General features: G+C 39.9%; 1 protein-coding gene across 1 annotated transcript in view; it reads left to right on the top strand.

Moving 5' to 3' along the window:
* ppl (periplakin) overlaps nucleotides 1-13,974 on the top strand; it is a 20,334-nt gene extending 6,360 nt beyond the window's left edge. Inside the window, exons 7-22 of the mRNA XM_061749620.1 lie at nucleotides 2,552-2,713; nucleotides 3,741-3,848; nucleotides 5,004-5,099; nucleotides 5,235-5,357; nucleotides 5,427-5,573; nucleotides 6,066-6,217; nucleotides 6,298-6,398; nucleotides 6,552-6,709; nucleotides 6,801-6,979; nucleotides 7,122-7,260; nucleotides 7,885-8,078; nucleotides 8,158-8,308; nucleotides 8,417-8,500; nucleotides 8,590-8,706; nucleotides 10,629-10,721; nucleotides 10,798-13,974. Coding sequence (XP_061605604.1) covers nucleotides 2,552-2,713; nucleotides 3,741-3,848; nucleotides 5,004-5,099; nucleotides 5,235-5,357; nucleotides 5,427-5,573; nucleotides 6,066-6,217; nucleotides 6,298-6,398; nucleotides 6,552-6,709; nucleotides 6,801-6,979; nucleotides 7,122-7,260; nucleotides 7,885-8,078; nucleotides 8,158-8,308; nucleotides 8,417-8,500; nucleotides 8,590-8,706; nucleotides 10,629-10,721; nucleotides 10,798-13,470 — 4,677 coding nt within the window. The 3' untranslated portion in view covers nucleotides 13,471-13,974. The remainder of the gene's footprint in view (nucleotides 1-2,551; nucleotides 2,714-3,740; nucleotides 3,849-5,003; nucleotides 5,100-5,234; nucleotides 5,358-5,426; nucleotides 5,574-6,065; nucleotides 6,218-6,297; nucleotides 6,399-6,551; nucleotides 6,710-6,800; nucleotides 6,980-7,121; nucleotides 7,261-7,884; nucleotides 8,079-8,157; nucleotides 8,309-8,416; nucleotides 8,501-8,589; nucleotides 8,707-10,628; nucleotides 10,722-10,797) is intronic.

Below are 13,974 nucleotides of genomic sequence, written 5' to 3'. Positions count from 1 at the left end.
AACCTCAAATCAAATACAAAAATAATAATACATGGGAGTCGACACACACCTGCCACCATTTCCATTTTTAACTGCCAATAAAACAGCAACACATGCATAGGGTCCTACGGAAACATTACTTGCTTTATTCGCTTAAATTACTTCATGAAGAAGCTATTTGCTGACCAGACTTAGTGATTGTGTGTGCCTGTGTAAAACCATAGGATAGGGCTAATGTTGCCATATCCACTGCCAAAACAACAATGGAAACATCTGCAACTTACCGCAAGACGTTTTCTCAAGTTAGAAGTGGGCTGAAATATCCAAGTTTGAGCAGTCACAATTTAAGAGCTGCATGACAAAACCGTTGTTTTTGGGAGTCTGTAGAGTAAACACACTCGCACGGCTGTTAGCACTCCACCCCCCCGTAAAGAGTCATTTTGATTGGCTCGCGAAGGCTACGTACGTGGTCATGTGACTGCCCTGTGTCGTCTGATTGGTGAATTTAAGTCAAATGACATTAGTGATCACGTTGGATTGGCGCAACAGGTGCCCTATACGGAAGTGGAAGATGGAGTCTAAAAATAGACACGGACACACAAGAATGGATAAATAAAAGTAGCGAACGGCATGTCAATCATTGTAATGGAGTAAAAGTTTTGATCCTTCTTCACATAAATACTTAAGTAAAAGTAAAAAGTATGATGCATTTCAAGTACTCTGACAAGTACAGTTAATCGAAACTGTTACTTGAGTAAATGTAACGCGTTACCACACACCTCTGAAAGTATTCAGAACCCCTTAAATTTTTCACTCTTTGTTATATTGCAGCCATTTGCTAAAATCATTTAAGTTCTTTTTATTCCTCATTAATGTACACACAGCACACCATAGTGACAGAAAAAAAACGGAATTGTTTAAATTTTTGCAGATTTATTAAAATTGAAATATCACACAGCCATAAGTATTCAGACCCTTTGCTCAGTATTTAGATGAAGCACCCTTTTGAGCTAATACAGCCATGAGTCTTTTTGGGAATGATGCAACAAGTTTTTGATACCTGGATTTGGGGATCCTGTGCCATTCCTCCTTGCAGATCCTCTCCAGTTCTGTCAGGTTGGATGGTGAACGTTGGTGGGCAGCCATTTTCAGGTCTCTCCAGAGATGCTCAATTGGGTTGTAGTCAGGGCTCTGGCTAGGCCATTCAAAAACAGTCACGGAGATGTTAGGTAGCCACTCCTTCATTATTTTAGCTGTGTGCTTAGGGTCATTGTCTTGTTGGAAGGTGAACCTTCGACCCAGTCTGAAGTCCTGAGCACTTTTCGAAGGTTTTCGTCCAGGATATCCCTATAACTGGCCGCATTCATCTTTCCTGCGATTGCAACCGGTCATCCTGTCCCTGCAGCTGAAAAACACCCCCACAGTATAATGCTGCCACCACCATGCTTCACTGTTGGGACTGTATTGGACAGGTGATGAGCAGTGCCTGGTTTTCTCCACACATACCGCTTAGAATGAAGGCCAAAAAGTTCTATCTCGGTCTCATCAGACCAGAGAATCTTTTTTCTCACGATCTTGGAGTCCTTCGGGTGTTTTTTTCAGCAAACTCCATGCAGGCTTTCATGTGTCTTGCACTGAGGAGAGGCTTCCGTCAGGCCACTCTGCCATAAAGCCCAGACTGGTGGAGGGCTACAGTGACGGTTGAACTTTCTCCCATCTCCCGACTGCATCTCTGGAGCTCAGCCACAGTGATCTTTGGGTTCTTCTTGACCTCTCTCACATATTCTTCTCCCCCGATTGCTCAGTTTGGCCGGACGGCCAGCTCTAGGAAGGGTTCTGGTTGTCCCAAACGTCTTCCATTTAAGGATTATGGAGGCCACTGTCCTCTTAGGAACTGTAAGTTCAGCAGAATTTTTTTTGTAACCTTGGCCAAATCTGTGCCTTGCCACAATTCTGTCTCTGAGCTCTTCAGGCAGTTCCTTTGACTTCATGATTCTCATTTGCTCTGACATGCACTGTGAGCTGTAAGGTCTTATATAGACGGCTGTGTGGCTTTACTAATCAAGTCCAATCAGTATAATCAAACACAGCTGGACTCCAATGAAGGTGTAGAACCATTTCAAGGATGATCAGAAGAAATGGACAGCACCCGAGTTAAATGAGTGTCAAAGCAAAGGGTCTGAATATTTGTGGCTGTGTGATATTTCAGTTTTTCTTTTTTAATAAATCTGCAAACATTTCAACAATTCCATTTTTTCTGTCAACATGGGGTACTGTGTGTACATTAATGAGGCAAAAAAATAAACTTAAATGATTTTAGCAAATGGCTGCAATATAAAAAAGAGTGAAAAATATAAGTGTAAAGTGTAATTTCTGAATACATTCTGTATCCACTGTATATCATCACAGAGTGAATGTAATCTTAATCATTGAATAAAATAGCACAGGTACATGATACATACAGTGTGTAACTCTATAAATTGCTAGCTGTCTTTAATTTAGTACATGAACTACCCAAAGTTTGAGTGCAAGAAAACTGATTTTTTTTTTTTTTTTTCCTCACCCTCCCTAGGCCCTTTCCAGCGATCGCCAGCACCACTTGCGGAGCCTGCGTGACTACATGCAGCGCTGCACCAATGAGCTTTACTGGATGGACCAGCAGGCTGAGGAGAGAATCAACTATGACTGGAGTGATGGCAACCTAGATTACCCTGCCCGCCAGAGGCAGTATGAGGTACACACTATAAACACTTTATATATAATTGTGAGAATTTTGTGTGGTTTCCCACTCCGAGCATCTATCTAGATCCCCTTCAAAAACAAATGACAGTATATGAATAAATGTACCATAATTTCTCATGTATAATGCGCACCCATGTATAATACGCACCCCCAAAGTTGACCTCCAAATTCTGGAAAACCCTCTACCTATGTATATTGCATTTTTACAATGCATGATTTTGCTTCTACCCATATGATCAAAACGAAGTACAGTTGTATTATCTGTATTTTGTTAGCTTTTTTTTTATTCTGAAGTGAACCACTTTATTTGAACACGTAATACTTTCTTTATTTACTTTCTCTTATTTTAAAATTCAAAACCCTACTTTTACTTAGTAAATAAGAAAAAAAAACAGTTGTCCTCATATGTTTGATTATGCAGGCAGAATTTGAAAGATGGGTACAATTCTTTAAAGAAAACATGAAGCGCCAGGCAAAGCACATTTTATTTTAATGTGATTCAAATTAAACGGTCAAGCATTGCAGAAAAGCATTATCATGAAACAAAACATAACCATAAAGAAATTAATGATGATTGTTGTTCAGTCATCACTCATATTTAAAAATAACATTATTTCACAAATTCTGCCAGGTTATGTATGTGTACTTATGAGCACAACTGTACATATATATGCAGTCATACGTACCCCTGTCATATTGGAATGAAAGTGCACGCGACACCTTTTTCATAACCAGTTGGTGGCTGTGGCATTTTGGAAAGAAAGTGTCCAACTTTTTCATAACCTCTAGATGGTGGCATATATTTATAAAATGTTAAAGTTGTTTTCGATTTTCCTCTATACTTATGTATAATGCGCACTATTGACTTTTGACAATTTTTTTGTGGGATAAAAAAATTACATTATACACGAGAAATTATGGGATGCTTTATTACATTTACAGAGCCTGTACCGTACACTAATAGAAGCAAAACATGTATAGTTCAATTGAAATACTCAGCATCACTCTTGTCCAAACAGACCTTCATCAGCAAATGTTTGGAGTCCAAGGAGGGGACCATCACCAAGCTCAATGAAGATGGAGAAAAGTTGATTGCTTCAAAGCATCCAGGGTCGAACGTTATTGAGGTATTCCTTAAATGATCTGTGTTCTCTGGGGATAAGTTCACATATACACGATTGTATATGTAGTTCTTTTTAAAACATATTTGGTATGTTAAAGTACAAATAGACACCACACGCCTCATTGTCGCTAAGGCAATGAGCTAAGGCAATGATAATAATAAAAAGGTTACCATATATTACATTGATCGTGTACATTATTATTATGATGATGAGTATTATTATTATCATTATCATTATAATTGCCATCAATATAATACTATACTATAGTATACTATACTATACTAATACTAAGCTTGTATGTACAAAGTCAGTGAGATGACGTGGGACATAAAAGGCCATAATAAAAATAAAAATATTTATTTTCACAAATACACACTGTACAGGGCGGCACACTGGCCGACTGGTGAACACGCACATCCGCCTCACTGTTTTAAGGTACCGGGTTCAAATCCAGCCTTCCTCTGTGGAGTTTGCATGTTCTCCCCATGCATGGGTGGGTTTTCTCCCACCACATTCCAAAATCGTGCATGGTAAATTAATTGGAGACTCTAAAATGTCAGTAGGTGTGAATGTAAGTGTGAAACAATTATTTATGTTTTCTAAAAAACTTTCAACTTTAAATGCCAAAATAATGACAGTTTTGTTTCAGACAATTTTTCATGACTTTCTTCAAAATCACACACATTAAGCGCTCACAATTGACCACTTTCATCATTTAGACAGGATCTCAATAGGTTAGTTACTCTTCACTTGTTCAAAACGATCAATATTCCGATTTAATTATTAATTCTAATGATCGGTATTTCAGTTTCACACAGCCCATCATCCATCCATTTCTTTTTTTATATACCGCTTATCCTGTTCAAGGTCGCATAGAGCTGAAGCCTATCCCAACTGACATCGGGCCAAAGGCAAACTACACCCTGGATTGCTTGCCAGTCAATCACTGGGCGCATATAGAGACAGAGAACCATTCACAGTCATATTCACACCGTCACTGAGTGGAAACTGAACCCACACGGCATGCACGGAAGTCAGCCGAATGTACCACTACACTATCAGTGCTTTTCATATGAACGTTACGTTTTATTTATTTACCTACTTAATTATTTCAATTTGTTTCACATATCATAAATAATTACATACACTCTTTCCAAGGCTCATATGGAGGCCGTGCATGCTGACTGGAAGGAGTACCTGAATCTGCTCATCTGTGAGGAAAATCATCTGAAACACATGGACGAGTACCACAAGGTTAGACACTGATAAAATATAAACACTTACACGGGTTTAAACTGGGTTGGGTACACACACACACAGTTAATTGGGAAACACTTTGTAATAGAACAGTGTGTGTGTGTGTGTGTGTGTGTGTGTGTGTGTGTGTAGTATCACAAGGAGGCACGTGACACCCAGGACCTGTTGAAGCGACTGGACATGGATATCAAACAGAAGTACAACCCTGAGTTTAAGGATGTGTACCAGATGGAGAGTCTGATCAGAGAGATGGATGTAAGCTTTTCTTGTTAGACTGATCAACCATTACCAGCATTTTCTCAACTTTCTACACTGCCTCTATAGGACCAAACCAAGGCTATGGACCACTTCGATGAACGGGTCAAGTCTCTTCAGAAACGTGGCCTGCAAGTTTTACCTCTGAAGTACAGACGGGAAACCCCTCAAAAGCTTCTGCCTGTTGAGTCTCTCTGCGATTTCGACTCAGATGAGGTACTGAAATTGTTCTTGTGAAGGCCTAACAAGTAAAGTTTTGTCAGGTCTCTTTACTTGTGGCTTCAAATTCAGCAGACCACATTAATAGGTATCTTGGTTGCCCTCGAGATGAAAAGCCACTCCGCATAGAACAAACGGGATGGGCCACTGATTGTGTGTACAGTACTTGTATTGTGGTACTCTTGAAACTCAATACACAGCTATTTTTGACATGATATATTTTAGTTCTCTTCCCGATCTTAGTGCTTGGACACAGTTGCCTTTTTCTAGCAAATCTTTCATGGTGGCTGAAATATTTATTTATTTATTTATTTATTATATAATATCTCTGACATATTTTTATCGTCCAATAAAAAATAATTTGTCTCTCTTTTGTCAATTTTTCTCTTAATTGGAGTGTCAGAGCCATATATTTTTTTTGTTGCCACTTGAATATAACTTCTTTGGATTCCATGACACTGAGATATTGTACCTTCTGGATGGGTGCAGGGGCAAATTCTGCGTGGTAGCAGATACACTCTGCTCCGCAACAATGGAACCAAGTGGGACGTGAAGGACGCAGCTGGACAAAAAGTATCTGCTCCAGCAATCAGTTTCATTATCCCCCCCACAGACACTGAGGCAGTGGCGATCGCTGACAAGTGAGTTGGTATATTTTTTGCAAATTCATAGTATATCCTGGAATGACGATATGAATCTGTAAGCTGTTGTGTGCTCACAGCCTGGCCGGACAGCAAAATTCGCTTAAGCAGAAGATGGGAGACAGCAAAGCAGCACTGCTGAGACGCTTTGATGAGCTGAAAAAATCCAGTGGTGGTGCAGGTAAAGTCAACACTTATTTAGCATGTTTCATCATCTAAAGTATTGCGTACATTTAGAGTCGGCTTTATTGTATGATGCAATTCAGTTCTACATCAGTGAAAATGACACCCAAAATGATCATGAACAGATTGGGTTGTAATTTTGTGTGATCAGACAAGCAGGAGCAACAGTGCCGCCAGATGATGGCTGGACTAGATAAGGTTGCCAGTGACCTGGACAAACAAGAGCGGGCCGTTCAAGCTCGACTGCGCCCACCACTGGAGCTGAAGAAGTCACTGCAGGATAGTGGGGACCGCCTGCAGGATATGAGGGTACTTAATTGCTATTATCCATTCTACCTCAAGAGCATGCATACATGATTCATGCAGGTTTAAACTCACCAACTCATGCATTTTTCTCCAGGATATTGACATTGCAGTCCATAGAATTGAACCAGAAAAGACCGCCAAAGTGCAAGAAGCAAAGAACTTTTTGGTCTCCAACCCGAAATGTGCCAGTGCTCCTCACCTTCACAATAAAGCAGATGAAGTCAACAAGAAGTACAACTACATAGAACAGCTTCTTCAGTGTTCTCAGGAAAAGTATGACACTCGTTTATTCAACACTTGATTATTTCTCTACCTCATCTAAAAGCAGTATTGTTGATATGCTTCTGTTCTTTCCAATCCTCTTCAAGTCAGTTTAAATTTCACTACACTCACAATTAAATCCTGCTTTCTTTAGAATGAAGAATTCCAACCAGCTGGAGGCTTCACTTCAAAATGGAAAGACTTTACTGTCCAGCTATGAGAACAGGCTGGCCAGGGAGGATGTTGCTCCCTCTGACATATCCTCATTGGAGAAAATTCAGCGCGAGCTTGCAGTAAGATTAACCTTCCATTGTACTAGACAGATATATACCCTCGGACATACTGTAGAAGACCGTTACAAGAAACAAAGTTGCATAATCTTGTCTGGTTATGTGCGTGTCAAAGAGCGTACTGTACCTTATACACATACTGTAAATAACTTGCAGATGATTTTGTGTTCGAAAGGAATTGGCTAAGTAAACCAATAGCAAAACAAACAAATAGCATCCAAAAAGTAATGTGCCATCAAGTACAGGAAATAACAATTACAATTTGCAAATGTTTTTGGAAAACAGACAAAAAATGATTGTAGCACACAAGACAATGAATTATAGTGAAACCTATAAAAGAATATACAAATATACAAAATAAATAGGGTACTTTTTACAACGGATGTATAGATTTCAAATATTGCATGCTCCACTGTTAGTGGGATTATTTTTGCTTGAGAACATCCTGCGAACAATATCACATTCTTAACATTCATCAAGAACAAAGTGTGTGGTTCTCTCCTCCTTTTTGCTATTAAGATTCTAAAATGTATCTCTTCACTTCCCAACAAAGATTCATGTCTGTGTATTTTTCGTTTCTGAAGCTAATCGTCTTCGCAACTATTGTCTCCCTGTCTACACTGACAGGATATTGCCTCAGACCTAAGGTCCAAGAGGGCAGTGATCAATGAGACTGAGCAGAACCTGCGTTCGGCCAAAAACAGCTCTGACCAAATGGCAATCAAATTCCAAGAGCATTGCCCTGACATCGAGAGGCAGGAATCTGACGTCCAGAAGCTAAACAAGCGCTTCAACATCCTGAACAATCAGATCGATACCAGGTCAGAGTGTTCTCATGAGCAAGACAAAATCCAACCTATGACTATCACTTTTAATGCTTCCCTTTACACTATGTCACAGGGCCCAAAGTTTGCAGAGGGCTAAGATGTCCTACAATAATTATCGCAATGATTATAGCAACATGAACAACTGGCTTTCTCGTATCCCAAACTATGAGCCCTCTGAAACTGATGACATAAAGCAACTGGAGACAAAACTGAAAAATCAGAGGGTGAGCGCAATGTGCAGCTGAATCTGGCTATGCTAAACTATCGTTCACTATGGTGCAAGGTTACAATAGGCAAAGGCATGATTTATTAATCTACTCCCTTGTCTGCAGAACTTGCTCTCTGATATTGCAAGGAAGGAATCCGACATGAACAATCTCTCCAAAAATGGTCGATTTTACCAACAAGCTGTCAAAGTAAGAGAGTTTTTTCCACACCAGTCATAGGTTATACAAATAAAAAATAGTATGGTAATGGTTTGAATCTTACCAATGGACCTTTGTAGGACTATGAGACTGAAACTGAGAAGTTCAGATCCATACTGGACCTTGATGATGGACTTGTACCTCAGACGTACAAGCGGAGCCGAATGGAATCATCTGCACTGGCAGTCAAAGCAGAGGTGGGGCACGTTGCCAACGTTTGTGTCAATGCAATCAAACAGTAACCTTATGCTTGGTTGTTTGAACACTGATTCCCAACAAGCCATGGCACCCTAGTGTGCTTCCGGAAAGTATCCAATTTCACTTAATTTGTCCAAAAATTATTATTCAGTCATTACAAATGTATCTTTGTTCCTCTAATCGATGCCACTGACATATTGTTACAGGCGGAAGAATTAAATGATTTTCCATAAGATGCCAACATTTGCAAAAAACGGTTTACGCATGTGTTACCATACATACAAACCAATATGTCCTTTCTTCCTGCAAGTATAGGAGCTTTGTGTCCAATTGGACAGGCCCAGGTTTTGCACGGAGTCAGTCAGTTTGTGAGCACATTGAGACAGGATTATTATTTCAGTTTTCATACTTTTTGTGACATTTTTGTTGGTGGTGTGCCATGACATTTGACAAATGGAAAATGAGTGCCCTGGCTCAGCAAAGGTTGGGAAAGACCAGACTAGTTTATTGAAAGGGGCAGGTACTTTAAAGTAACCAGTGAATGCAAAAAAAAAAACATAACACAATTTCTCTACCTGTCTGTACTGGGAAAAAAAAGTCTGAAAACTTTGTCACCATTGACTAATAACACAATGCCTCAAAAATAGTTAAGTGTGATGAAATGTAGTCTCTTTGACAGAACATGCATTGATCTGTCCAGGATTTACATTGACTCTTGCCCAATGTCAGTTGAGATATGGTAATTTATCATTTTACGACATTGATTTCATTAGGACCATTATGGTAGACTGGATTATATAGAGAATTTCTACCTTCATTGTACTCAAAAATAGTGCTGACTTGTTCTTTTTAAAATATGAGTGTGCCATCTCTTTTATTTTTATTTTTATGTAACAGCTTTCATTTTATAAGGACTGGAATTAATAGAAAAGCAGAAGCTTCTCCCAGCCCTGTTATCGGATAAAGACACTTAAATTAGAAGCTGCAAGAGGATTTAAGTAGTTGTAGAAGTAGACAAAATGCTAATTTTCCACAGTTAACATTTTTCATATCGATTTAGCCCATTAAGCTATTCTCACAGTAGAAATTAAAGCAATTAAAGGAAAACCTGAAATGTTGAAATGTCCAAGCTTGTCTATCTTTGATTCATATAGAAACTACTCCAACACACCGGGGCAGCTGTGGCTCGGTCGGTAAAGGGGGTCGTAAAGTGACGACCGTTTGGAATCCCAGCTCCAGCTGTCTGCTGTTGAAGTGTCCTTGGGCAAGGCACTGAACCACAAATTGCTCCCAGTGGGCCTGGCAGCGCCTTGCATGGCAGCAGCCGCCCATAGGTGTATGAATGTGTGCGTAATTTTTTAAACGTGAGCCTCTGTAAAGTGCTTTGGGCACACACTACAGAAGTGCACTCCATTTGCCATTTACACCATTGCTTGCATTTCACACTTCCTAATAATGCGAAAGAAGAGTTTGCCTAAACAGACTTTAGCCATGACAAAATGTTAACACTAATTCAGAGGCACAAGTCGAGTAGGTTTTTGTTTTATTTTCCCTCCAAGACTTAAACACACATGTAATTTATATAACACAAACAAAATAATTTAATACCTGTGCAAATCTACTTTTTAAAAAACTACTACAAATAATGAATCTTCACTCGCATATCCATCCATTCACTGAAGTTAGCCGATCAAGTCCAAGTAGATGTGTGTAAAAGTTGAATAAAGGTCCACAGAGTCAGATGGCAAATTACTGATTGAAAAATAATAGTGTGTATCAGTACAACGACATCTCATTTGTTTGTAGTGTCTCGCACTATCCCATTCATTCAAATACACACGTGATGTAAGCATCTGTCTGTGAAAGAAAAAAAGACCTCACACGTATCTCTTCCTACGACATTTTATTTGTCCCTTCTCAGGAAGCTGCTATTGAGGCCAAATATACTGAGGTGAATGCTCTGAACAAGCAAAGACTTCAAAATCTCGAGTTCACCCATAGCCTCCTCAACCAGGTGAGTTTCTGCATTACACTGAACCATAAAGATAATTACCATAAATTACATTATTACTGTACACTTTCTTCTTTAGCAACCAGATATCCCTTTGATCCAGTCTACAAATGTCCAATCAGTCAATGCTGGTGCCCCAGGAGGGGAGCTTTGGAGAATTAGGAAGCAGTTGCAAGATGAGATTCAGAGGAGAGAGCAGTTAGACAAAGAAACTGAGCTAATCCAGACTGACATATATGTCCTAGAAGGACAGAAGCCTCAAGATACTATTGTCAAGAAGGAGCTAATCAAAAAGGTTCCAGATCCTCAGCTCGATGAGGAACTGTACAAGGTTCAGCAGAAGCTTTCAGAGGAACGTCGTATTACCCATGTTCTGGAGAATGACCTTGAGGTACTAAAATTGAAGCTGCGTGGTCTTGAGACCGAGGTCAAAGAAGGGGCACAGCAATACATGGTGAAAGAGGTTCTCCGAATTGAAAGAGACCGTGGTCAGGAGGAGGAGATGCGCAAGCTTCGGGATGAGTTGGATGAGCTCAGAAGGCTGAAGTTGATTAAAGACAATGAGCTCATTCAGATACAAAAGCAGGTGACAATCCTGGCTGAAGAAAAGAATAAAGAGCAAGAAGTTATTAAAGAAGAGGAAGTAATAAAAGTACAAAATGACCCCCAACTTGAAACAGAATATAGAGTTATCTTAAACAGGAAGCAAAAAGAAACTGACGGAAGGAAGCAATTAGAGGATGAATTGAAATTCCTCCAAGAGAAGCTCCGTAGGCTGGAGAAGGAGAAATCAATGGCTGAGGAGAAGATTTCCATTAAGGAGGTTCTTAAAGTAGAGAAAGATGTTGTTCTGGAAAGGGAGGTAGAAAATCTGAGGAGCCAATATGAAGATGAGAAAACCAAACGGAGATCATCCCAGCGAGAAAAAAATGACCTCCAAAGAAAAATTGCTAGTCTAGAGGAGGAGAAGTCCAAGGTTGTGATCCAAGAGAAGATGCGGGAAATTGTCCGCCCTGACCCCAAAGCTGAGAATGAGGTGGCCAATCTCCGACTTGAACTTGTCGAGCAGCAGAGACGCTATAAAGATGCAGAACTGCACCTTAGGTCTCTGCAGGATGAGCTGACCATGCTCAAGAACCGGGGACCTCTCGTGGAGGTCAGGGAGATCATCAAAGAGGTTATCAAGTACAAGACAGATCCACAGACTGAAAGAGAACTTGAGAGACTTCGCAATGAAATTGTTGACAAAACTCACCAGACTGAGAAATCTGAGATGGAGATCCGCCAACTTAATGATGAAATTCAAAGATGGAAAGATATGAAACCTCAAGTCCAGACTAAAGAGGTTGTCAATGAAGTGCTGCAGTATAGAGAGGATCCAAAAACTAAAGAGGAGGTTGAAATCCTTAAAAGAAAACTGGCTGATGAACAGTCGAAACGTCTCGAGCTTGAGAGAGAAAAATCATCCCAAGAGGAAAAGATCAGAATAAGGAAGATAGACCTCTCTCAGGTCCGTGAGAGGTTTGTTCAGCAGGAAGTTGTCAAGATGGAAGAGGATTCCCTGCTCCGATCAGAGTGTGAAACCTTCGTACAAAACATTAACAATGAGCAGAGACAGAAGGATACTCTGAAAGCAGAACTCTATCAACTGCAGAGACTGAAGGCCGACTTGGACATGCAGCTGGAGGAACTTGAGCGTGAACGTAGGGCAAGACGTGAAGCTGAATTGGAGATCCAGAGGCTTCGGGTCAGACTTACTGAGCTGGAGATGCGAGACAAAGAAAATCGTGAGAAGGTGACTGTCAAACAAAAGGTAGTCCTGCAGCAGGATCCTCAACAAGAGAAGGAACACTCTATTCTCAAACTTCAGCTGGATGAAGAGAGGCATAAACGCATCTTGCTTGAGAAAGAACTGAATGCGCTGATCCAGCAGCAGGTCACCTTGGAGAAGATGGATGTGAAAGAAAGAATTGTTCGCACTGAGAAGGTCCAGGTGGAGAAGGATCCAGAGGCTGAGCTTGAAATTGAGAATCTAAAGAGGACTCTGGAAGAGGAGAAGAGGAGAAAGAGAGACCTCGACCAAGAGTCGATAACTATCACTTCTAGGCTTTCTGAGATGGAATTTTCCAACAGCAAGTCAAGTAAGGAGCTGGACTACATCCGAGAAGAGAGTAATCGCTTGCAGCACGAAAACCAAAGACTGCAGAATGAAATTCGCAAGCTTCGTTCTGAGATTGAGATCACTAGCAAAGAGACTCAGCTTATCACTGAGTCTGCACCAAGAGAGGATGGAAAGAACATGGAGTTGAGGCTTGACTCACTGCAGAGAGAACTTGCAGAGCTCAGAGGCATCACCATCAAAAAGGATGAGGAGATTGCTAGGCTACAAAAAAATCTGTCAGTTGTTAGAATGAAGAGAGAACAGAGAGAGAGCCATCTGCGAAGGTCTATTGTTGTTATTGACCCGGACACAGGGAAAGAAATGCGACCAGAGGAGGCCTTTAAACTGGGGCTGATTGACTGGAAGATGTTTGTCAATTTGCAAAGCCAGGAGTGTGACTGGGAGGAGATCACAGTCAAGGGCCCCAAGGGAGAATCATCTGTTCTCCATGATAGAAAATCAGGGAAAAAATTCTCCATTGATGATGCTTTGAGTCTCGGGCATATCACAAATCATCAGCTTCAGCAGTACATGAACAAACAATTAACCATCCAGGAGTTTGGTGTAATGGTGTCGGGAAAGAACCAATAAATTCATCTTCAAAACAGCTACAAAAGCATGTTTGATTTTATGCAACAAAATATGATTTTATTATTACATTGTTTAAAAGGTGCTTGCCTTTTACTCGCTCCTATCTTTTTTTGTTGATTTTGTGGTGAATTGGAATTTTTTTTTCCTCCACTTCCTTGATGACAAAATGGACTATATACTTATTTGCTTATTCAGATTCTACTCTTTAGTACTCAAATGAACATGCAGTTACAAACAAATTAAACTACAATTAAATATGGTCTTATAATATATATATATATATATATATATATATATATATATATATATATATATATATATATATATAATAATGCCCATTGCTGAGCTTTATTTCTATACTGGGGTCAACAACTTTTTTTCCTTGATTTTTCAAATACATTATGCATTAGAACACAGGAATGTTTCCATTATTTGTGGTATTCTTCAGGAAATTAAATGTATGCTGTGCTCTATGTCTAAATAAAAGTCCAGTTAAACTGAGAA

Source organism: Phyllopteryx taeniolatus, chromosome 16, assembly GCF_024500385.1.
Source record: "Phyllopteryx taeniolatus isolate TA_2022b chromosome 16, UOR_Ptae_1.2, whole genome shotgun sequence".
NCBI lineage: Eukaryota > Metazoa > Chordata > Actinopteri > Syngnathiformes > Syngnathidae > Phyllopteryx > Phyllopteryx taeniolatus.
The sequence above is the reverse complement of the archived record's forward strand: the minus strand, read 5'-3'. Positions and strand labels throughout refer to the sequence as shown.